The following is a 20,562-nucleotide window of genomic DNA, read 5'->3' as shown; positions in this document are numbered from 1 at the left end:
TCTACATGCTAAGCTGCCAAATGTCACACTCTGGGCATGTTTTCATGTACTGGTGTCATACAACAAGGCTTTTTGCAGTCCAGAATTCCACAGAACAGTGTATGAGGGCAGCTGTCAAAAGCTATATACAGTTTTATAGCTTTGGCATTTAAAATTCAATTGTAATGCCTAGGATGAGAACTGTCCATAAGAATGCAGTAAACTGTACATATGAAAGTAGTAAACAGCCATACATCAGGTCTGACAATTTATCTGTGTAGACTAGTATTGGCCAACTGGAAACAACTTTTTAGGGCATCAGGAAGAGGTCCTACATTGCCTATTATTTCATCCTGTAGATGCTGGGGATTTAATTCATGGGCTCTTTCAGTGAACTATGGAATCTTCCCTTGTCAACTAATTGTACACTTTAGGTAAAGGTAAAGGGACCCCTGACCATTAGGTCCAGTCGTGACCGACTCTGGGGTTGCGCGCTCATCTCGCATTATTGGCCGAGGGAGCCGGCGTATAGCTTCCAGGTCATGTGGCCAGCATGACAAAGCCGCTTCTGGCAAACCAGAGCAGCACATGGAAACGCCATTTACCTTCCCGCTGTAGCGGTTCCTATTTATCTACTTGCATTTTGACATGCTTTTGAACTGCTAGGTTGGCAGGAGCTGGGACCAAGCAACGGGAGCTCACCCCGTCACAGGGATTCGAACCGCCGACCTTCTGATCAGCAAGCCCTAGGCTCAGTGGTTTAACCACAGCGCCACCTGGGTCCCATTGTACACTTTATAGACCGTTAAATGGTCTTAAAACATGGAATAATTTGGTTTATCTTTATTACGGTCCATAGACCCATCAATTTGTTACAAAGCAATACCCAGTAAGGTCATTCTGCCTTCAGGTTTCAAAAACATTTTGTTCAATGGTTTATTAAGTTTGGACCACACCTGGATAGGAGGCTGCCTAGAAGCTCTATGTAAGCTATCATGGGGTACTTGAAACAAGGGCAAGCAATAACCGATAAAAAAAATAGCTGTGTTTGTCATACTAGCAAACCACCAAGCACAGGCTGCACGGCTCCACTGTCTACAACTTTAGCAATACAGGTGAAGAAAAGCCTAAAGAATGTTCATGTTTGCATGCACCAGTGCTTAATTTTCTGTATTTGATTACCAGTGTTAGATTTGTGATCTGTGGAGTCCCCTGTGCACAGACACTACCCATTCATCTAAATAAATGTGATTATTTTTTTAAAAAATTGATAGAACAAAATACATAAGGATCACTTTATTAATAACATGGTTTTTGTTTGTTTTCTCATATTACATTATTAAATGGAGACTTTTTGTTTCTAATTAATGATATATGTTTTTAATGTTTGATGTTTTATTGTGCTTTTCTATTTGTTGGAAGCCACCCAGATTGTCTAGGGCAAGTGAGTCAGATGGACAGGGTACAAATTATTATTACTACTACAAAGGTATTTTCGGAGCAAAATGAATGATACTTCAAAGATTGTCAGAAAATATTCACATACGTTAAATGCTCTTGTGCTATAGCAGAAGGTAAACATTTCTGCAGGTAAACTGAATCAAAGCACGATACAGATTTAAACTTTTTTTCTCCCCTCCCCTTCCTTTTCTGCTTAGCCTAATTAAGCTATCATCTTAATTCCATCCACCTTTAATGAGGATGAAATTTGGCAAAACATTTTTTTTAAAATAATAATTGTAGAACCAAGAATCGCCTTCCATTTCAAAATGGTATATGTAAGAAAAATCCAACCATTTATTTTACAAACAGACTTACATTTTGTGTATCTCATAGAGATACTGAAAGAAGCAATAAAGAACCAAACAGCAAGACTGTTCAGGGAATCTGAGTCCTGATCTTTCTACTGTGTAGATGTGGCCCTCAAGTAAACAATTATGAGCATGCTCAGAACAGATGATTGCCTCCTTTGCAAACAGAAAGAAGACTTGCTAATGTGATTAGTTTGTCATCATGGTGATGAGAGGCAGAGGAAACTGCACAACCACAGCCTTAGAGCCAGGAGCTCTCTTCACTAACCACAAGCTATAGCTCACCCTGCATCTGTTATCTACTACCATAGATGACAAGAACCAAGAATACTTGCCCCCTTAATAAAAATGGATAACCACAACCCTTGAAACTTTGCACAACTGAGGACAGACTTAATCAGTGCTATTTTTCTAGAAAATGAGGTGCTGGAACTCACCATGAGTGTGTCCCTTGTTCTCTTATGGGGCAATGGTGCCCACCTGTGAGGTGCCGGAATGGAGTTCCAGTAAGTTCCAGCTGAAAAAAGCCCTAGACTTAATTTTCACTGCTCCCACCAGACACAATAACAGTATTGGGAAAACCTAGGTAAAGGTAAAGGTAAAGGGACCCCTGACCATTAGGTCCAGTCGTGACCGACTCTGGGGTTGCGTGCTCATCTCGCATTATTGGCCGAGGGAGCCGGCGTATAGCTTCCAGGTCATGTGGCCAGCATGACAAAGCCGCTTCTGGCAAACCAGAGCAGCACATGGAAACACTGTTTACCTTCCCGCTGTAGCGGTTCCTATTTATCTACTTGCATTTTGACGTGCTTTCGAACTGCTAGGTTGGCAAGAACTGGGACCAAGCAACGGGAGATCACCCCGTCACAGGGATTCGAACTGCCGACCTTCTGGTCAGCAAGCCCTAGGCTCAGTGGTTTAACCACAGCGCCACCTGGGTCCCGCGGGGAAAACCTAGGGCATATCCTAAAAGGCATGCCAGCTTGTGACAGGCTTGGGGAAAATCTTCTGTTAGAAAGTATTTCAAGAAAGGAATAAAACCATAAAGTAGCCTCTTTAAAAGAATACCACGAACAAGGTAAACCCATTCATACAAATAGGGGGACAACAAGGTGAACACAATAAACTGAGTACTATCAGCTTAGGGGGGGAGGCACATTATTTTCTTGTAAAGTGTAGGAAAATAATGTCATAAACCTGTCATTGCACTGCTGAATAAGCAGATCTATCATTCCTTTTAAAAAATCCTATGAAGATAGACCCTCTTTGAACTATCTTATTTTGCAAAGTGTCGTAGCTCCTTATGTGCCTTTGTAGATGATCGCCTACTTCATTACATGTATCCAATTGCTTGGAATTTGGCTTAATTGACTGTCGTCTGTGAGAAAAGTGAACCCCGAGTATCCTTTCAATTAGCATCACCACATTGCCCCTCACATCTTCCAGTTCAGAAAGAAAATGTGGTGATGGGGAACACAATCCAAACACTATGTTTCATACCTAGCTAAATATGCTACAGACGTATAACATGCTTATTCAAGGCTCATCCACACAAATACATCCTACAGTGTCTTATCATACTCCAAAGAGGTGTGTATGTGAGTGATGTTGGTGTAATGTGAACAATGGGTTAAATTACACAGTGCTGGGGCTCATGTCTTGAGTTAGCACATGCCCCATGTCTGCATGTTCAGAGATAAGAGACAAGGTGTGCTGGGTTACTCTAGCAACACCAGCAAGGCCAAGTGTATGATTTCTGGAGTCGTTCCCCCTCCGGTTGGATACGCATATAATAGTCTCTAGCGCCTTGTTTTCATTATACCTTGGTTTGGTTCAAAATTGGGAAAGGAGTATGACATGGCTGTATATTGTCTCCCTGCTTATTTAAATATGCGGAATTCATCATGCAAAAGGCTGGACTGGATGAATCCCAAACTGTAATTAAGATTGCCGGAAGAAATATCAACAACCTCAGATATGCAGATGACACAACCTTGATGGCGGAAAGTGAGGAGGAATTAAAGAACCTTTTAATGAGGGTGAAAGAGGAGAGTGCAAAATATGGTCTGAAGCTCAACATCAAGAAAACCAAAATCATGGCCACTGGTCCCAACACCTCCTGGCAAATAGAAGGGGAGGAAATGGAGGCAGTGAGAGATTTTACTTTCTTGGGCTCCATGATAACTGCAGGTGGTGACAGCAGTCACGAAATTAAAAGACGCCTGCTTCTTGGGAGAAAAGCAATGACAAACCTAGACAGCATCTTAAAAAGCAGAGACATCACCTTGCCGACAAAGGTCCATATAGTTAAAGCTATGGTTTTCCCAGTAGTGATGTATGGAAGTGAGAGCTGGACCATAAAGAAGGCTGATCGCCGAAGGATTGATGCTTTTGAATTGATGCTGGAGGAGACTCTTGAGAGTCCCATAGACTGCAAGAAGATCAAACCTATCCATTCTTAAGGAAATCAGCCCTGAGTGCTCACTGGAAGGACACATCCTGAAGCTGAGGCTCTAATACTTTGGCCACCCCATGAGAAGAGAAGACTCCCTGGAAAAGACCTTGATATTGGGAAAGATTGAGGGCACAAGGAGAAGGGGACGACAGAGGATGAGATGGTTGGACAGTGTTCTCAAAGCTATGAACATGGGTCTGACCAAACTGCGGGAGGCAGTGGAAGACAGGAGTGCCTTGTGGTGAACTTCCAACTGACTTCCACAAGTCACCAACAAGTGTGTGTGTGTGTGGAAAAGAACATGTGACCAAATCTCTCTGCGTCTCACAAAAAACTATACTGTATCATACAGAATTTACAAATAATGGATGACCATCACATGATATCATAGATGTAGTAAATCATAATATGAAGATCATTGGTTTGCTGCAGTTGGACAAGGCAAGCAGTTAAATGCAATTAAATAAATAAACCATGTTATTAGAGAACTGGTGCAGATATTACATAGGAGTTTAAATGCTGGTTTAGAGAATCTTTCCTTAAACACAATTAAAGACTACATGGCACCATGTAGACAAATTAGGTTTCCTAATTAATCGGCGTGACAAAGGTGGGGTCACTCTCTTACAGTTCTGTTCCTGTGCTTTTTATGGAAACAATAAAGCGCCAAATAAAGACCAGATCATCAAAGCCCACACACACATTCTGTGTTCACTACTTGTCTCTGAATTTAGGCTAAATCTTTATGAATACAGTATACGCAAATAAACACATAGAAACAAGAGGTGTAGAACTGCTCTTCTTGAGAAGGTGGGACAAGAGTGGGAAGTCATTCCTCTGGAAGTTCAAGAGTATAGCATTAGAATTGTTGGACTACATGCATATGCAAGGAAATGTTCAAGAAGTCAAAGCGGGCATTTGCCAATGCAGAGAATATTCAGCAAACTAATTGATCCCTTAGAAACCTGAGGAACAAGCAGCCCAAGAAGCAGGCTTCACAACTGCAACAGAAAACAATGAACTGCAGAGCACAAGTGCTATCTAGTAACTTTGGCTGGTTTGTTTGCTAGCAGCCATAGACAATCATCACTTCACTTCACTAGGCACTTGTCTTTTTCTGCCACTGTGTTTATGAGGCATGGTTATTGCTGGGGTTTGTTTTTGTGTTTTGTAAAATATTTATAAAAGATAAATGTTTGCTGACTATTAAAAAAAAAGTAAGCATGCATATGGCCTTGTAAACTGTACACATGGGAGCCAACTCCTAGGGGTTGAGGTTCCTTTGTGGGCCCCAATAAAATATTTGAGGGGACCGGGCCCCCAACGTTGATGGGCATCATCATTCAAATGGTGTTCATGTGCTGTGTTTTCTGGTTGATTATGCAGAATGGGGCTTACCTCCCCCCCCCAATATTTTATTCAAGTTGGCACCCCTGATTGTACACATTGGTCAGTAGTCAAAGTAGAACATGGATGGCTAGTCTCTAGCAGGGCAATGTTGACCTAGTGAGGGTCAAACAACTGCAGATTTGGACCTGGATCACACTCTTGCAAACACATCTATTCACAAAGGGCCTTTTCTATGAATACTTCACTTTGCTGTCCTGTACCACTAACCAAACTGCGGAAGGCAGTGGAAGACAGGAGTGCCTGGCGTGCTCTGGTCCATGGGGTCACGAAGAGTCGGACATGACTAAACAACAACAAACCACATATTGCATTCACTTTTAACAGATAAGAAGTTCCTCCTTTGCAATTATATAGTTATTTAATTTTAATTGGACAAACATCTGATTAATTTGTTAAAAGCTAGAAAGCCAATCAGCATTTTATTAAGAAAAACTCTAATCTTTTCACTTTAATCTTTTACAGTCCTACTTTCCAGACTACAGCTGCTCTCCAGGAGTTAGCTCTTACCAACTTGAAATAGCTATTAAATCTGCAGCTCCATCTGGAATGGAAAATGGCAGATAAAATAATTAGAATCTTACAGCAGTGTTAAGAGGTCTTTGGAGGTGCTTAGAAAGCAGGGGAAGAGAGAAGACATCAGCTTCCAGTAAGCTTCTGTTAACAATGCAGTCTGTTCATTACACAAGGCTAAAGTACCTGCAAGGTGCTAATTAATTCAATACCATCATGCATTTTGTTTTTAATAAGGTGTTTGTTGGGGGGGGGGTGGATCGTTAGACTGAAAAGGATAATGCATCTGTGTTTTCTTTCCAGTGGTATTTAAATGGCACAAAAAAATTGAAGTGGCAGAGGACTCAGTTTCTGCCTTTCAGAAGCTAAGCCATTTCTAATTAGTTTTGTGATCAATACGTGGAGGTGATCCATGATCCTCATTCATACATCTAGCTAAAACTGAATGACTAAAAAAATATAAGAAGCTTTGCTAACATTTTTCCCAATCAGATGTAGGCTGCAGCAGACAATGAAGAGGGGCGCCAGTGTTCCCCTAACCTCCAGTCACCCCTGTCGCTTCTGAATACAGTACAAAGACAGGGAAAGGTGGCAAAGTCAGCCCGGTGCACTGGCCAGGTGTCATATTGGTTCCACTGGTGCATTTGGACTGCGCCAAGCTTGCCACCACCTCTCCCGTCTCCCTCACAGTATTAACAGCAACGTGGGCAGCTGGAGGCCAGGTGGGTGCCACTGTCTGCTACAGAGAATTTTATTTTTTGTTTCTGATCTTTTCACCATGTGATCCTTGCTTTAAAAAAGTTGCATATCCAGATGAAATGGAATAATACTCTATGCTGGCCCCATGGCTGTGGAAGTCCCTCTTGGTGGGTCTGCACCCAATCTCTATGCTGCAGACTTTTTTCAGGGTACTGGAAACAGTCATGTGCCCAAACTGTTAGTCAAGACACCTTCAGAAACTTCTGTATATAACTCAGTACTCTGAATCAATATCTATCAGCAACCTTTAATATACTGTATCTCAAGCAATTAAAGCGGAGGACTTGTTTTAGGAAAGATACTGGTTGTACCTAATACAGTGGTACCTCTACTTACGAATGACTCAACTTACGAATATTTCTACTTACGAATGGAGCTCCATCTGCCATCTTGGATGCTGTTTAGATTTTTTCTACTTACGAATTTTTAGATAGGGTTGCTTCGACTTACAATTTTTTTCGACTTACGAATGTGCATTCGGAACACATTAAATTCGTAAGTAGAGGTACCACTGTAACTACTTCCTAGAAGGCACTTGCATTTTTCTGCATACATATAAGTAGAAGGCAAATGCAGCAGAAAAATACAGCTTGTTAAAATTCAAATTGTATACTGCTTACATTTTTATGTGTCAAGACAATTAATATCATGGACTCGGCTGCAAGAAAATTGCTCCAGCTAACCAACCATTTCAGTGCAATCAAATGTAACTTCAAATATAATTGTAAAATGCCCAATTCAGAGAATATCATTTATTTTATATGCATCCTTGTCCATCCTCTCTTCAAAACAAAACACTTCTTCTTCTTCTTCTTCTTCAAGAAAAGACAAGCAGCTCCTTGCACTTTAAAATCAGCATTGAGCATAAAAGGTTTATTTTCAAACATATCAGCCTGTCATGTCACAACTACTGGTAAGTTAATATTTTAGTTGATAAATCAAATGATCTTTGTCCTGGAGAGGACTGACAAGTGGTCTCTTGCTGCACCACAGAACTGATCAAGCTGGAAAGGCATAGATCTGGACGGTAACCACATCTGGACACTACTGAAAACACCATGTGAGAACAGGACATAACAGAATTAAAATAGACTAAGAAGAAAGGGGACATGTCATGTTCAGATAAGTGACATGATGGCAAGGAAGAATGGCAATTAAATGTTTTTTCCCCTCCCAATGTACCAACAATTCAGTATTGTGCATTTTTCCTTTACAGTAATTTGTGAAGATTCTTCAGAGTCTGTGACACTTCTGTAATATGCACCTAATATATGCAGATAAAGTCCATTTTAATTAGCAGCGTGTTCAAATTTGGTGTGGGGAAGACTTATGAGTGAATACTTAATAAAAACTGCTGCCTTTTAATTTGAGTGTACATTTAACAAGGTCTCTACCATTCCTTTGCAATCTTAAGTCACCCTTTTTAGTAATTATCCCATTCACTTCAGCCTTAAATTATAGATGCAAGCATTAAAAAGCTATTAAAACTTTATTATAGAAGGTGCCATTAAAAATGAATGGGAAATTGAGGTTGAAAGATGCATTCTGTAAAATAGTTTTTTTCTTTTTTTGCCATTCTTCCAAGGTACTGTAGGACAAACAAGGACAAGAATATAGGGCCACCCCAGCCAATCATATAGGCAGGGCCGGCGCATCCATTTAGGCAAACTAGGCAGCTGCCTAGGGCACCAAAATGGAGGGGGCGCTGGCCAGCCTGCCCGCCGCCCCACAGTGCTGCCTGGGGCCACCTCCACTGCGCCTGTCACCTGTTGAGCGGCTTCAGGCGCTCCGGAGGCGCGCTGGGAGCGCGAGCCTGGGGCCACCTCGCCACGCCTCTAAGCTGTTTTTTATTTTATTTTATTTTATTTTATTTTTATTTATTTATTTTCTACTTTTTCTATTTTTTATTTTTTTTATATTTTTCATTAATTGGGGGGGGGGGCGGGGCGCCAGAAGGTGATCTTGCCTACGGCGCAAAAAACCCTAGCACCGGCCCTGCATATAGGACCACACAATCCCACTTCTGCTTCCCCATCCTCCCCGCGTCTGTAGCCTCCCACAAAATCCTCAATAAATGGTTGGGGATCTGAATGCAGGCAGGAGTGCAGGGTCATATCGGGCTGCAATACTAGATCTTGCTCCAGCAGAAGCTTCAATTTGCCAGTCAAGATCATTGCTGATTTGGAGCTGGGTACACTCTCTCTCTCTCTCTCTCTCACACACACACATTCTCTCTCTCTCTCTCCAGTTAAACCTCGGTTTGCGACCACCTCCGTTTGCGACCGCTTCGGTTTCCGACCACCGCGGACCCGGAAGTGTTTACATCTGTGTTCTGCGGCGCTCGGATGCGCAGAAGTGATCTGCACAGCGTGCGCGTGCGCAGAAGCGCTCTATTGGCGCTTCGCGCATGCGCAGAAGCGTGCCTTCGGGGAGAGACTGGCTCCGCGGAACGGATTGCGATCGCAATCCGAGGTACCACTGTGTGTGTGTGTGTGTGTGTGTGTGTATTCCAGTACAAGAACAGAAACCTTGACAATGAGCTCAATTTCACCTAGAGGACAAGTGTTCCTTGCTCAAGTCCAATGGCAAGAAAGACATTCTACAGAGCTGATTCCATTTCGTAAAACAGCCATTAGAAAAATGAAAAATTACACTGAAAGGTACGCTTAGCAGACAGATCCATGTGCAAACTAATTTGAACAGACATTTTCTTTAAAAAGTAGGCCAGAAGAAATGTATGATTACTTCTGGCTAAAACTGAGCAAATTAAATTATGAGAAGCTTAATACGTTTATTCAAAATTAAATTGTATAACCTAATGTCAAGGTTATTATATTCTAGATACACCATTTCCTCATCCCAGTTCAAAAGAGAAAAGCGCAATGCTTTGTTTCAGGATGATACTGTGTTAACGCTAGAATTTCTTTCACTGAATGCATTATTATATTTCTCAGTACAATTTGGCAAAACCTTCCTGGCAGTGAAATTGGATGAATTCTGTGCACCTTGTGTCAGAATGTACAAGTCCACCATCTTTTCTTCTTATTGAAAACACAGGAAAATAAAATGAAACTGCAGGAGAGTGTTTATTAAGTCGGACATCCACCCATCCAAGTTCTGTATCGTTCGAAAATTCCAACCAAACTAGAATTGCCACTGAAATTTTGCTTCTAGCAAATGAAATGAAATGCACAATGAAAAGGATAATAGTTTAATTTCACTGCACACAGGTGGTGAGTGACAATAAAGGGTTATTTATTTATTTATTTATTTATTTATTTATTTATTTATTTATGTATCATCATCATCATCATCTAGAGGGGTTCCTAATGTTAGTTACACCTAGATTTCATATACAGGCAATATTACCAAGAGACTGATGCCAGCAAGGGCATTGGTGTAGAAGAGCTGCAGGGTCAAATGGGAACCCCAGAAAATGTTAGAAATTTGTTTCACTCCTTAAAGAAGGAATGAGAGAGTATTGATCACATTAATCAAACAATTTCAAGTAACACCTCTGAGCCATTAGTTGGAATTCTATTTTGGGTGGGTTGCTAATTAAATGACGGAAGTCTATCATTTTCTTAAAGATTCACAACATGTATCTCTTGACTAGCAAAATTTTATCCTGATGTCCAGAGTTGGAACAGGATTTTAGGAAGCAAGAGGTTGTGATGTGAGTAAGATATCTCAGTGACATCTGGTGAGGTATTAAGAGTCAATCAGGGAAATAATGAATGTGTGAGCTACTCTTAGGCTGGCATCTAAATAAATTTACAGTGCAATCCTAACCATATTCTGATAAGTCATCTTGAATTCAATGGGGGCTGACTCTCAGATGAGTGGGGTTGGGGTTGCAGCTCAAATCTCACTTCCAAATCACAGATTTAACATTGATTTTAATATGTTATCATGCATCACAAGTGTTTGAGAGTCAGTCCCCACTGTCTGTTAACTACAAAACAAACTAGCAAAGTTTCCCCCAACAGCACCCAACTGTATACATATGGCATATCTTGAGGCAGCCAGGTCGAAACAAGGATGAAATGTACAAAGCATATTGGAAAATTAGAAAATGGGAACCATCAATATCTGGGGGGAAAAGAGAGAAGAAAAACTCACCGCAAACTCATCTTGCCACTGATGTTCTTTCTGAAATCTCTCTGCTGCTTCAGCAAGGCGCTAAGGGAATAAAAAGAATAAGATTTAGCTGTCAAATAATTTTCAAACAAAGTGCATTGCAAATGAAAGAGATCCTGCTACGGTATCTTCCCAATATAAAACACTTGGTCAACAACACTGAGAACATGTGCGCGCTACAGACTTACATTAGTATACCCGTGAAATCCCCTCAGTTAAGAGGAATCCTCAGGGACTTCAGTTACTATTAAGTCAGTTTAAACTGTAATGTACACACATTAGTGACTAAAGGTATCTTGTGACAAATATGATGGCACCTGCCCTGAGAATCTGAGGAGCAAACAAGTTTAAAATCTAAACAAATATTCTTCAGTTGTAAGCAAGTTCTACAGAATAAGAGCCATACTAACTGCACTTCTGAAAGATCATATGAATGTGACTTTCAGCATCATGGTTACAGGTAGGTAGCCGTGTTGGTCTGGATCGAAGTAAAATAAAAAAATTCCTTCAGTAGCACCTTAAAGACCAACTAAGTTTTTATTTTGGTATGAGCTTTCGTGTGCATGCACACTTCTTCAGATACAGTGAAATGGAAGTTTCCAGGCACTTATGTAGAGAAGGGGTGGGGAGGGGTGGGGATGGGGAGGGGGGATCACTCAGAAGGGTGGTGGAAATGGGTGATTGACTGACTGATAGCTGTTGATGACCGCAAACGACTGCAAATGGTTTTGCATGAAAAAGCAAGGGTTGAGATGGCTGAAGATCGCTTATCATATATAATGAGATAAGAACCCGATATCTCTGTTCAAACCAGGTCCCTCCATGGTTTTGAGCTTGGTGATAAGTTGCAATTCAGCAACTTCTCTTTCCAGTCTATTTCTGAAATTCTTTTGTAGTAAGACAGCTACTTTGAGATCTTGTATAGAATGTCCTGGGAGATTGAAGTGTTCTCCTACTGGTTTTTCTGTCTTCTGGTTCCTGATGTCAGATTTATGTCCATTTATCCTTTGGCGTAGGGTTTGGCCTGTTTGTCCAATATAGAGAGCTGAAGGGCACTGTTGGCATTTGATGGCATACACAATGTTAGAGGATGAGCAATTAAATAGTCCTGAGATGGTATGTTGGATGTTGTTGGGGCCAGTAATGGTGTTGTCTGGGTGTATGTGGCAGCAAAGTTGGCATCTGGGTTTATTGCAGGCTCTGGTACCAGTGTCCATGTTAAGTCTGGTGGTTGTATTATTGTGGGTGAGGAGTTGTTTAAGATTGGGTGGCTGTCTGTAGGCAATGAAAGGTCTTCCTCCCAGAGCTTGAGAAAGGGAGCGGTCATTGTCCAGGAGAGGCTGTAGATCTCTGATGATGCGTTGTACTGTTTTAGCTTGGGAGCTGTATGTGATGACTAGTGGTGTTCTGTTATTTTCTTTTTTGGGTCTGTCTTGCAGCAGGTTCTCTCTAGGTATCTGTCTGGCTCTGTTGATCTGTTGTTTAACTTCATCAGGTGGATATTTTAGTTCTAAAAAGGTTTGCTGTAGATCTCTTAGGTGAGATTCTCTGTCTGTAGAGTTGGAACAGATGCGGTTGTAACGTAAGGCCTGGCTGTATACGATGGATTGTTTGGTATGTTTGGGATGGTAGCTAGAAGCATGTAGATATGTTTGTCGGTCAGTTGGTTTTCTGTATAAGGTGGTGTCTATACGTCCATCCTGTATTTTTATAGTAGTGTCCAAAAAATGTATTTCTTGCATAGATTGGTTCATTGTTAGGTTGATGGTGGGGTGAAAGTCATTGAATGTCTGGTGGAAGGTTTCCAGGGTCTGTTGTCCATGTGTCCAGATAATAAAAATATCGTCAATGTATCGCAGGTACAGGAGAGGTTTGAGTGGGTAGGAGTTAAGGAAACGTTGTTCTAAATCTGCCATGAAGATGTTGGCATACTGTGGGGCCATGCGGGTGCCCATGGCTGTGCCGCTGATCTGGAGGAACAGGTCAATATACAATATTTGAACAATCTTCCTAACAATACTATACTAGCCACTATGGATGTGGAATCTCTATATACCAACATCCCACACAATGATGGTTTACAAGCCATAAGGAACACCATTTCAGATAAAACCACAGCGGACTTTGCTACCAAACTCTGCCACTTTGTCCTTACCCACAACCACTTCAAATTTGGTGATTATCTGGACACATGGACAACAGACCCTGGAAACCTTCCACCAGACATTCAATGACTTTCACCCCACCATCAACCTAACAATGAACCAATCTATGCAAGAAATACATTTTTTGGACACTACTATAAAAATACAGGATGGACGTATAGACACCACCTTATACAGAAAACCAACTGACCGACAAACATATCTACATGCTTCTAGCTACCATCCCAAACATACCAAACAATCCATCGTATACAGCCAGGCCTTACGTTACAACCGCATCTGTTCCAACTCTACAGACAGAGAATCTCACCTAAGAGATCTACAGCAAACCTTTTTAGAACTAAAATATCCACCTGATGAAGTTAAACAACAGATCAACAGAGCCAGACAGATACCTAGAGAGAACCTGCTGCAAGACAGACCCAAAAAAGAAAATAACAGAACACCACTAGTCATCACATACAGCTCCCAAGCTAAAACAGTACAACGCATCATCAGAGATCTACAGCCTCTCCTGGACAATGACCGCTCCCTTTCTCAAGCTCTGGGAGGAAGACCTTTCATTGCCTACAGACAGCCACCCAATCTTAAACAACTCCTCACCCACAATAATACAACCACCAGACTTAACATGGACACTGGTACCAGAGCCTGCAATAAACCCAGATGCCAACTTTGCTGCCACATACACCCAGACAACACCATTACTGGCCCCAACAACATCCAACATACCATCTCAGGACTATTTAATTGCTCATCCTCTAACATTGTGTATGCCATCAAATGCCAACAGTGCCCTTCAGCTCTCTATATTGGACAAACAGGCCAAACCCTACGCCAAAGGATAAATGGACATAAATCTGACATCAGGAACCAGAAGACAGAAAAACCAGTAGGAGAACACTTCAATCTCCCAGGACATTCTATACAAGATCTCAAAGTAGCTGTCTTACTACAAAAGAATTTCAGAAATAGACTGGAAAGAGAAGTTGCTGAATTGCAACTTATCACCAAGCTCAAAACCATGGAGGGACCTGGTTTGAACAGAGATATCGGGTTCTTATCTCATTATACATGATAAGCGATCTTCAGCCATCTCAACCCTTGCTTTTTCATGCAAAACCATTTGCAGTCGTTTGCGGTCATCAACAGCTATCAGTCAGTCAATCACCCATTTCCACCACCCTTCTGAGTGATCCCCCCTCCCCATCCCCACCCCTCCCCACCCCTTCTCTACATAAGTGCCTGGAAACTTCCATTTCACTGTATCTGAAGAAGTGTGCATGCACACGAAAGCTCATACCAAAATAAAAACTTAGTTGGTCTTTAAGGTGCTACTGAAGGAATTTTTTTATTTCAGCATCATATTATAGTATTCCGCATCTATATAATCTTTCCCTTCCTCTACTGTGCTTTGCTTATGTATTCCAACATTCTTATATTTAATTGTATCATATTTTAAATTAGGTTTTTAGTTTTCTTGGAGGGTTCTTTTATCACAACAGAAAGACAGGGTACAAAAAAAAATCTGATGTGTTTGCAACACGCACATAATAATCTCATCCACTTCTTTTTTCCATTCAGTGATCCACAGCAATTCATATTAGCAAAGTTGTTGAGAACACAGAAATGCATTTCCATAGTGTTCATCGTGTAAACTTTGTTCATAGCCCTTTCTGTTGTGTATTAAGTCAAAGGATTTTATATCTGTATTACTACTGTCTGTATTTGCATACAGACAGAGTAAAGTAACTGCCTTTTGGTTCCAGAAGGAACAGCTACTATTGGTTCATTTAAGCTGCTGTATTTGGATCCTCTGTCTTATTGGTTTCCTCCAAAAGGCAGCACTGTGATTGCCTGACATTGTTCCCTCCAAAATGTATTCCTTTCTAGCTAGTCCCCCGTCCCTATAAATGTAGCTGTCCTCTCCTCATAGCTTAGTCTTGTTTGCTTTAATAAAGAAGTGTTTCTAGAGAACTGTCTCCAGCATATTATGTCAAGAGAGCTGAAATCACGAACCCCACGTCACAACACTTTCCACGATAATAATGCCAGCTGGAGAGATAAATCCAGCCAATGGTTCAATACCATGACAGGGCACCGCTTCTTCTTCTTCTTCTTCTTCTTCTTCTTCTTCTTCTTCTTCTTCTTCTTCTTCTTCTTCTTCTTCTTCTTCTTCTTCTTCTTCTTCTTCTTCTTCTTCTCCTCTTCTTTGGCAATATCACTCGTAGCCAAGTAAGATTGTCTTTCATAAACCAGTGTTTCTCAACCAGTGTGCCTCCAGATGTTTTGGGACTACAACTCCCATCATCCCTAGCTAGCAAGACCAGTGGTCAGGAATGATGGGAGTTGTAGTCCCAAAACATCTGGAGGCACACTGGTTGAGAAACACTGCCATAAACACGGTTTTAATAATGGGTCCGTAAGTGACTGGGGAGGCCAATTCTGGATCCACACGTCCTTCTACAGTAGGCACATTGGTTTTCAGGTGGGAGTTGATCACGGTGTGGATCTGCCAAACATGCCTTCCTCTTAGCACATTTCTCCCTTGCATCCTGAGATCAAGTGTCTTCAAAGCCCATGACACCTTTGGTAAAGGCTGTTCTCCAACTGGAGCGCTCACAGGCCAGTGTTTCCCAGTTGTCAGTGTTTATAATATTATTATTTTAGATTTGCCTTGAGACAGTCTTTAAACCTCTTTTGTTGACCACCAGCGTTACGCTTTCCATTTTTAAGTTCGGAACAGAGCAGTTGCTTTGGAAGACGATCATCAGGCATCCGCACAACATGACCAGTCCAACAAAGTTGATGTTGAAGAATCATTGCTTCAACACTGGTGATCTTTGCTTCTTCCAGTACACTGATATTAGTTCGCATGTCTTCCCAAGTGACGTGTAAAAATTTTCGGAGACACCGTTGATGGAATCTTTCGAGGAGTTGGAGGTGGCGTTTACAAGTGATCCATGTTTCACAAGCATATAGTAAGGTTGGTAGTACCATAGCTTTGTATACAAGCATTTTGGTTTCCCTGCGAGTGTCCCAGTCCTCAAACACTCTGCACTTCAATCGGGAGAAAGCTGCACTCGCAGAGCTCAGGCGGTGCTGGATTTCTGCATCAATGTTGGCCCTTGTGGAAAGGTAACTGCCTAGGTAGGAGAAGTGATCAACATTTTCCAACATTACACCACTGAGTTGGATTTGTGGCACTGCAGAGGGGTTATTTTGTACTTGTTGGTGTAGCACATTGGTTTTTCCGGATGTTGAGTGATAGGCCAAGCTTTTTGTAAGCTTCTGCAAATATATTTAGGATGGTTTGGAGGTCGTCCTCTGAGCGTGCGCACACTATGTTGTCATCAGCATACTGAAGCTCTATGACGGAAGTTACGGTAACCTTACTTTTTGCTTTCAGCCTGCTCAGATTGAAGAGCTTTCCATCTGTTCGATATATGATTTCTACTCCGGTGGGGAGTTTCCCGTCGACAAAGTGTAGGATCATGGCAATGAAAATAATGAATAGAGTTGGGGCAATAACACAACCCTGTTTAACAACTGATCCCACTGTGAATGGTTCACTGAGAGCCATTGTTATCTGCAAATAAACAGATATTTGTAGAAATAGGGAATATGTTAATAAGAGCTGGGAGGAAAGGTGGAGAAAATCAGAAAGAGGAAGCAATGAGTAAAACAGTGAAGGGGTGGCAGCTAATAGACAGGAACAGAATATATTGGTGGACTGTTTCACACATTCATGTAAATCACTTGATGAATAGTATGTGCACTGTGATTGAGCCACAAGGAAAGGGTGTTTTTTGCAAGTGTGAAATATTGTTTTGTTAGAGAAACTGACCCAAAGTGCCACAGAAGTGAAGGCTAAGTTGATTTTTATGAGATGCGGTATGACTTTATAGCTCAAGTAAACATTTTAGATGACACAAGATCTCTTACTGATAATTCTCACATGACTCCGTGTGGTCCCTGCAGACTGGTGGAGGGCAAATGTTGTCCCCATTTCTTTCTTCCTTACTTTTTCTTTTTTGATGAAATTACAAACTTTGTGGATCAGGGGAATGCTGTGGAAATATGATAGCCATCTTCAAATATCTCAAGGGCTGTCAAATGGAAGATGGAGCAAGCTTGTTTTCTCCTGCTCTGGAGGGTAGGACTAAAACCAGTGGCTTCAAGTTACAAGAAAGGAGATTCCAACTAAACATCAGGAGTAGCTTTCTGACAGAAATAGCTGTTCAACTGCGGCACAGTCTCGCTTGGGTGGGTAGTGGAGACTCCTTCATTGGAGGTTTTTAAGCAGAGGTTGGATGACCATCTGTCATGGATGCTTTAGCTGAGATTCCTGCATTGCAGGGGGTTGGACTAGATGACCCTTGGGGTCACCTCTAACTCTACAATTCTATGATTCTATGATTGATATTGTTATTATTATTGATGACTGCTGATACTGTTTACATCTCAGTAGATCATTTATTAACAATAATCTTAAAAACCACTGCAAGCATCAATGTCCCTGCATGTCAGAATTGCATGCCCATGCACATCTTAGAACTATGATCTCTGTTCCTCCAGCAACCTACAATTCAATTAGTCATCTGTTATTAACGCAAAAACAATTATCCTTTTAAAATGCTATCTTTGCCCTTGAGCCAGTCTTCCCACTCAGCAAGTGAAGAAAAGGGAAGGTTTCTATTCATCTTCCTGGTGCAGTTGCTATCCCCTTATTCTGTAGGCCAAAATCTACCATAAAATGTAAATGAACAGAAACAGAAGCACATAAATGATTATATTTACTTTGTGCGGCCTCTGAACTTTTCTGTTCATTTTACAGAGATATGAAAGATCACAAAAAAGAAAAGGCCGGATCATCCATCAGTCTGAAAACTGGCCGTGCCTTGAAAGGTCTGGCCACGCATCCCATGGGCCTCTGTGTTAGTAATCTGAGAAAAGGTTTTGATGTGCTGCCATCAGAAGGAAAGAAACATGGGGAAAATTTATCTGATCTAAAAAGAGCAGCTCCCAAGGAGGCTTATTCATCTTCACATTTTATTTTGTTTTATTAGTCACTTCTTTATCTCTTCTCGGCCAGCACACAATTCTGACAGCTAATATGATGACCCTTTTAAAAAGGTATCACAATAGTATACAGTACAATAAGATCTGCCCTTTTGTACTTCTCACAACCCGCTTTAAGTAATTGAAGTATGCACATCTGAACGCCTCTTAATACTTCAGGCTATTATTATACTCTGCGAAAACAGACACTCATTACACCTCTGTCTGCGAGACTAAAAACTAACAGACAAAGAGCAGGATTCAAAGGAATTACTGTTATGCAAGTAATACCCAAGGAAGCTAAGGAAATATCAAAGCATGCCTGAAACAATATGGTAAAGTAAAATTAAATCTATCACTTCAAACCATCATTACTATTTTTTAATATCTATCTAATAGCCAGAATTCTCTCTCTTTGTTGTGCTCTGTTCCCAGAAATCTCACATCACTGTCTTGCACAAGGAGGTTCCCTTACATTTCTGCAGCTCACACATGGTCAATTGTAGTTCAGTGTTAAAACTGCTTCCTCTCCAAGATGCTGGAAAGTATCGTTCTGGAGTAAACCATCTTCCTCTGCCAAAGTAGACATCCAGTTTCATTGCAGAGGCACAGTCAGCTAGCCTCTCTCTTGGACTGGAGTAGGCACACACAACCTGATCAGCTTGCATTTAGCTTGGTGGACCAAATGTACCAAGTGGACATGGTGGCTTGCTAACCTAGTATCTCATTCCCGCAACCTCCACCCTTTCATGCCACCACACAGTTGGTGGGCACATTTGACTTTGTGACTCACAAGCTGAGGCACAGCTTAAGAGCCTCATTAAGTAGGCAAGGCAGGTAAAGGAGTCAGGGTTAAGAGCCAAGGACCTGCAATGCCCATTGCCAATTTAGGATTAAACATACCAGCTACCTCCCTCTGTCTCTCTTTTTGTACAAGCTATCTAGAGCCAATTATTTAAGCCACATTTAGACAGATATACTAGGAGGTAGGGAAGTTAGAGACCAGTTATCTCTCTGGTTATTACATATGGGTTTGTTCCAGTACAGCTAATACAATTACACTGCATACACATCCTAGGGCTGGACTCTTTCCCATGAACATGCAGCAACACGGGGCTCAGTCTGAGTAAATATCAGCCAATGCACTATTAGTTCATAATGACTAATTCCTGCAGACAAGCAGTAGTGCAAGGCATAATTAGGAAGCGACTGAATATTAGGAACTGGAGCATTAAAATACCTTGGAAAGCAATTAAATTTGGTCCAACAGTGTGGAGACATTACAAACTGATCACATATGTGAGGAAAAGAGTGAGCAGTGCACTATGAGAAACGAGAGTGGCACCAGATTTCCTAGAATCACATTTCATGGTGGATGGAGTTACCGTATAGTCACAAAAATGCCTTTGTGTCTACCCAGCATGTGACCAGCCACATTAGGACTGAAAGCCATCTTACTAAGAACATTTTTGCTTAAATCATCATGCTGCATTTGTTAGCAGCACTAAGGTAACATGACTCACACTGGGTGCACATTACTCATTCATTTTTTTAAAATGTTACTTTTCTGAAAAGTCTTAAATGCCTATTTGCAGCATGGGCCGTATGGGGCCACCTCCATCACCCTTTTCCAATGTTATGTTATGCTCTCCAGTGCAGAACATTTTACACATGCTGTTATCAAACACACTTCACTGCAAGAGGCAAACTCAGGTACATCACTAATCTTACACTGGAACATGAGGTGGCATCCAGCCACAGATCTCCAGTGCACATTTGTCACATGCATACATTTATAGGTGTACTCTTAACAGAGGTGTACACCTCTGATAATTTGGCTGAAATCTACTTAACTATTACAAAACTGTAACTAGCAATGGTGGTGGTTAAAGAGTTGCAAAGGGGAAGACTGAAGCCAGCTCATCTCTGCCTCTTGTTCTCTCCCTTTGGTGTCCAACAGATCTTTATACGATGCATTGTATTAACTTGCAGGGTCAGGAATGATTCTGATGAATTTTTGGTTTCTTCCCAACCTAAGGATTCTTAGGAGACTAAACATCTCCAGTGCATTTAATCCACTTGACAAAGACTTTCCAGCATTTGCTGCTATGATCCTAGTAATTATGTTTTAAAATACAATCAGTTGTTCTCCATAATCAGGGGGCTCCACATATTCTGCAAGGCAGTAATGCCACTTAATAACCCTTACAGGGAAATGTTACTTCTTTTCCATAGATGGAAAGTATGGGTCGAGGGATTACTTTTCTGTTCA

The 20,562-nt window shown here is 41.3% G+C and overlaps 1 protein-coding gene across 4 annotated transcripts in view; it reads right to left on the bottom strand.

Moving 5' to 3' along the window:
* CACNA2D1 (calcium voltage-gated channel auxiliary subunit alpha2delta 1) overlaps positions 1–20,562 on the bottom strand; it is a 412,878-nt gene that overhangs the window by 204,144 nt on the left and 188,172 nt on the right. For all 4 annotated transcript variants that reach the window (XM_035127294.2, XM_035127296.2, XM_060279497.1 and 1 more), the window contains exon 4: positions 11,047–11,106. In XM_035127294.2, the coding sequence (XP_034983185.1) occupies positions 11,047–11,106 (60 nt within the window). The remainder of the gene's footprint in view (positions 1–11,046; positions 11,107–20,562) is intronic.

The sequence above is a fragment of the Zootoca vivipara genome, chromosome 10, assembly GCF_963506605.1.
Source record: "Zootoca vivipara chromosome 10, rZooViv1.1, whole genome shotgun sequence".
NCBI lineage: Eukaryota > Metazoa > Chordata > Lepidosauria > Squamata > Lacertidae > Zootoca > Zootoca vivipara.
The sequence above is the reverse complement of the archived record's forward strand: the minus strand, read 5'-3'. Positions and strand labels throughout refer to the sequence as shown.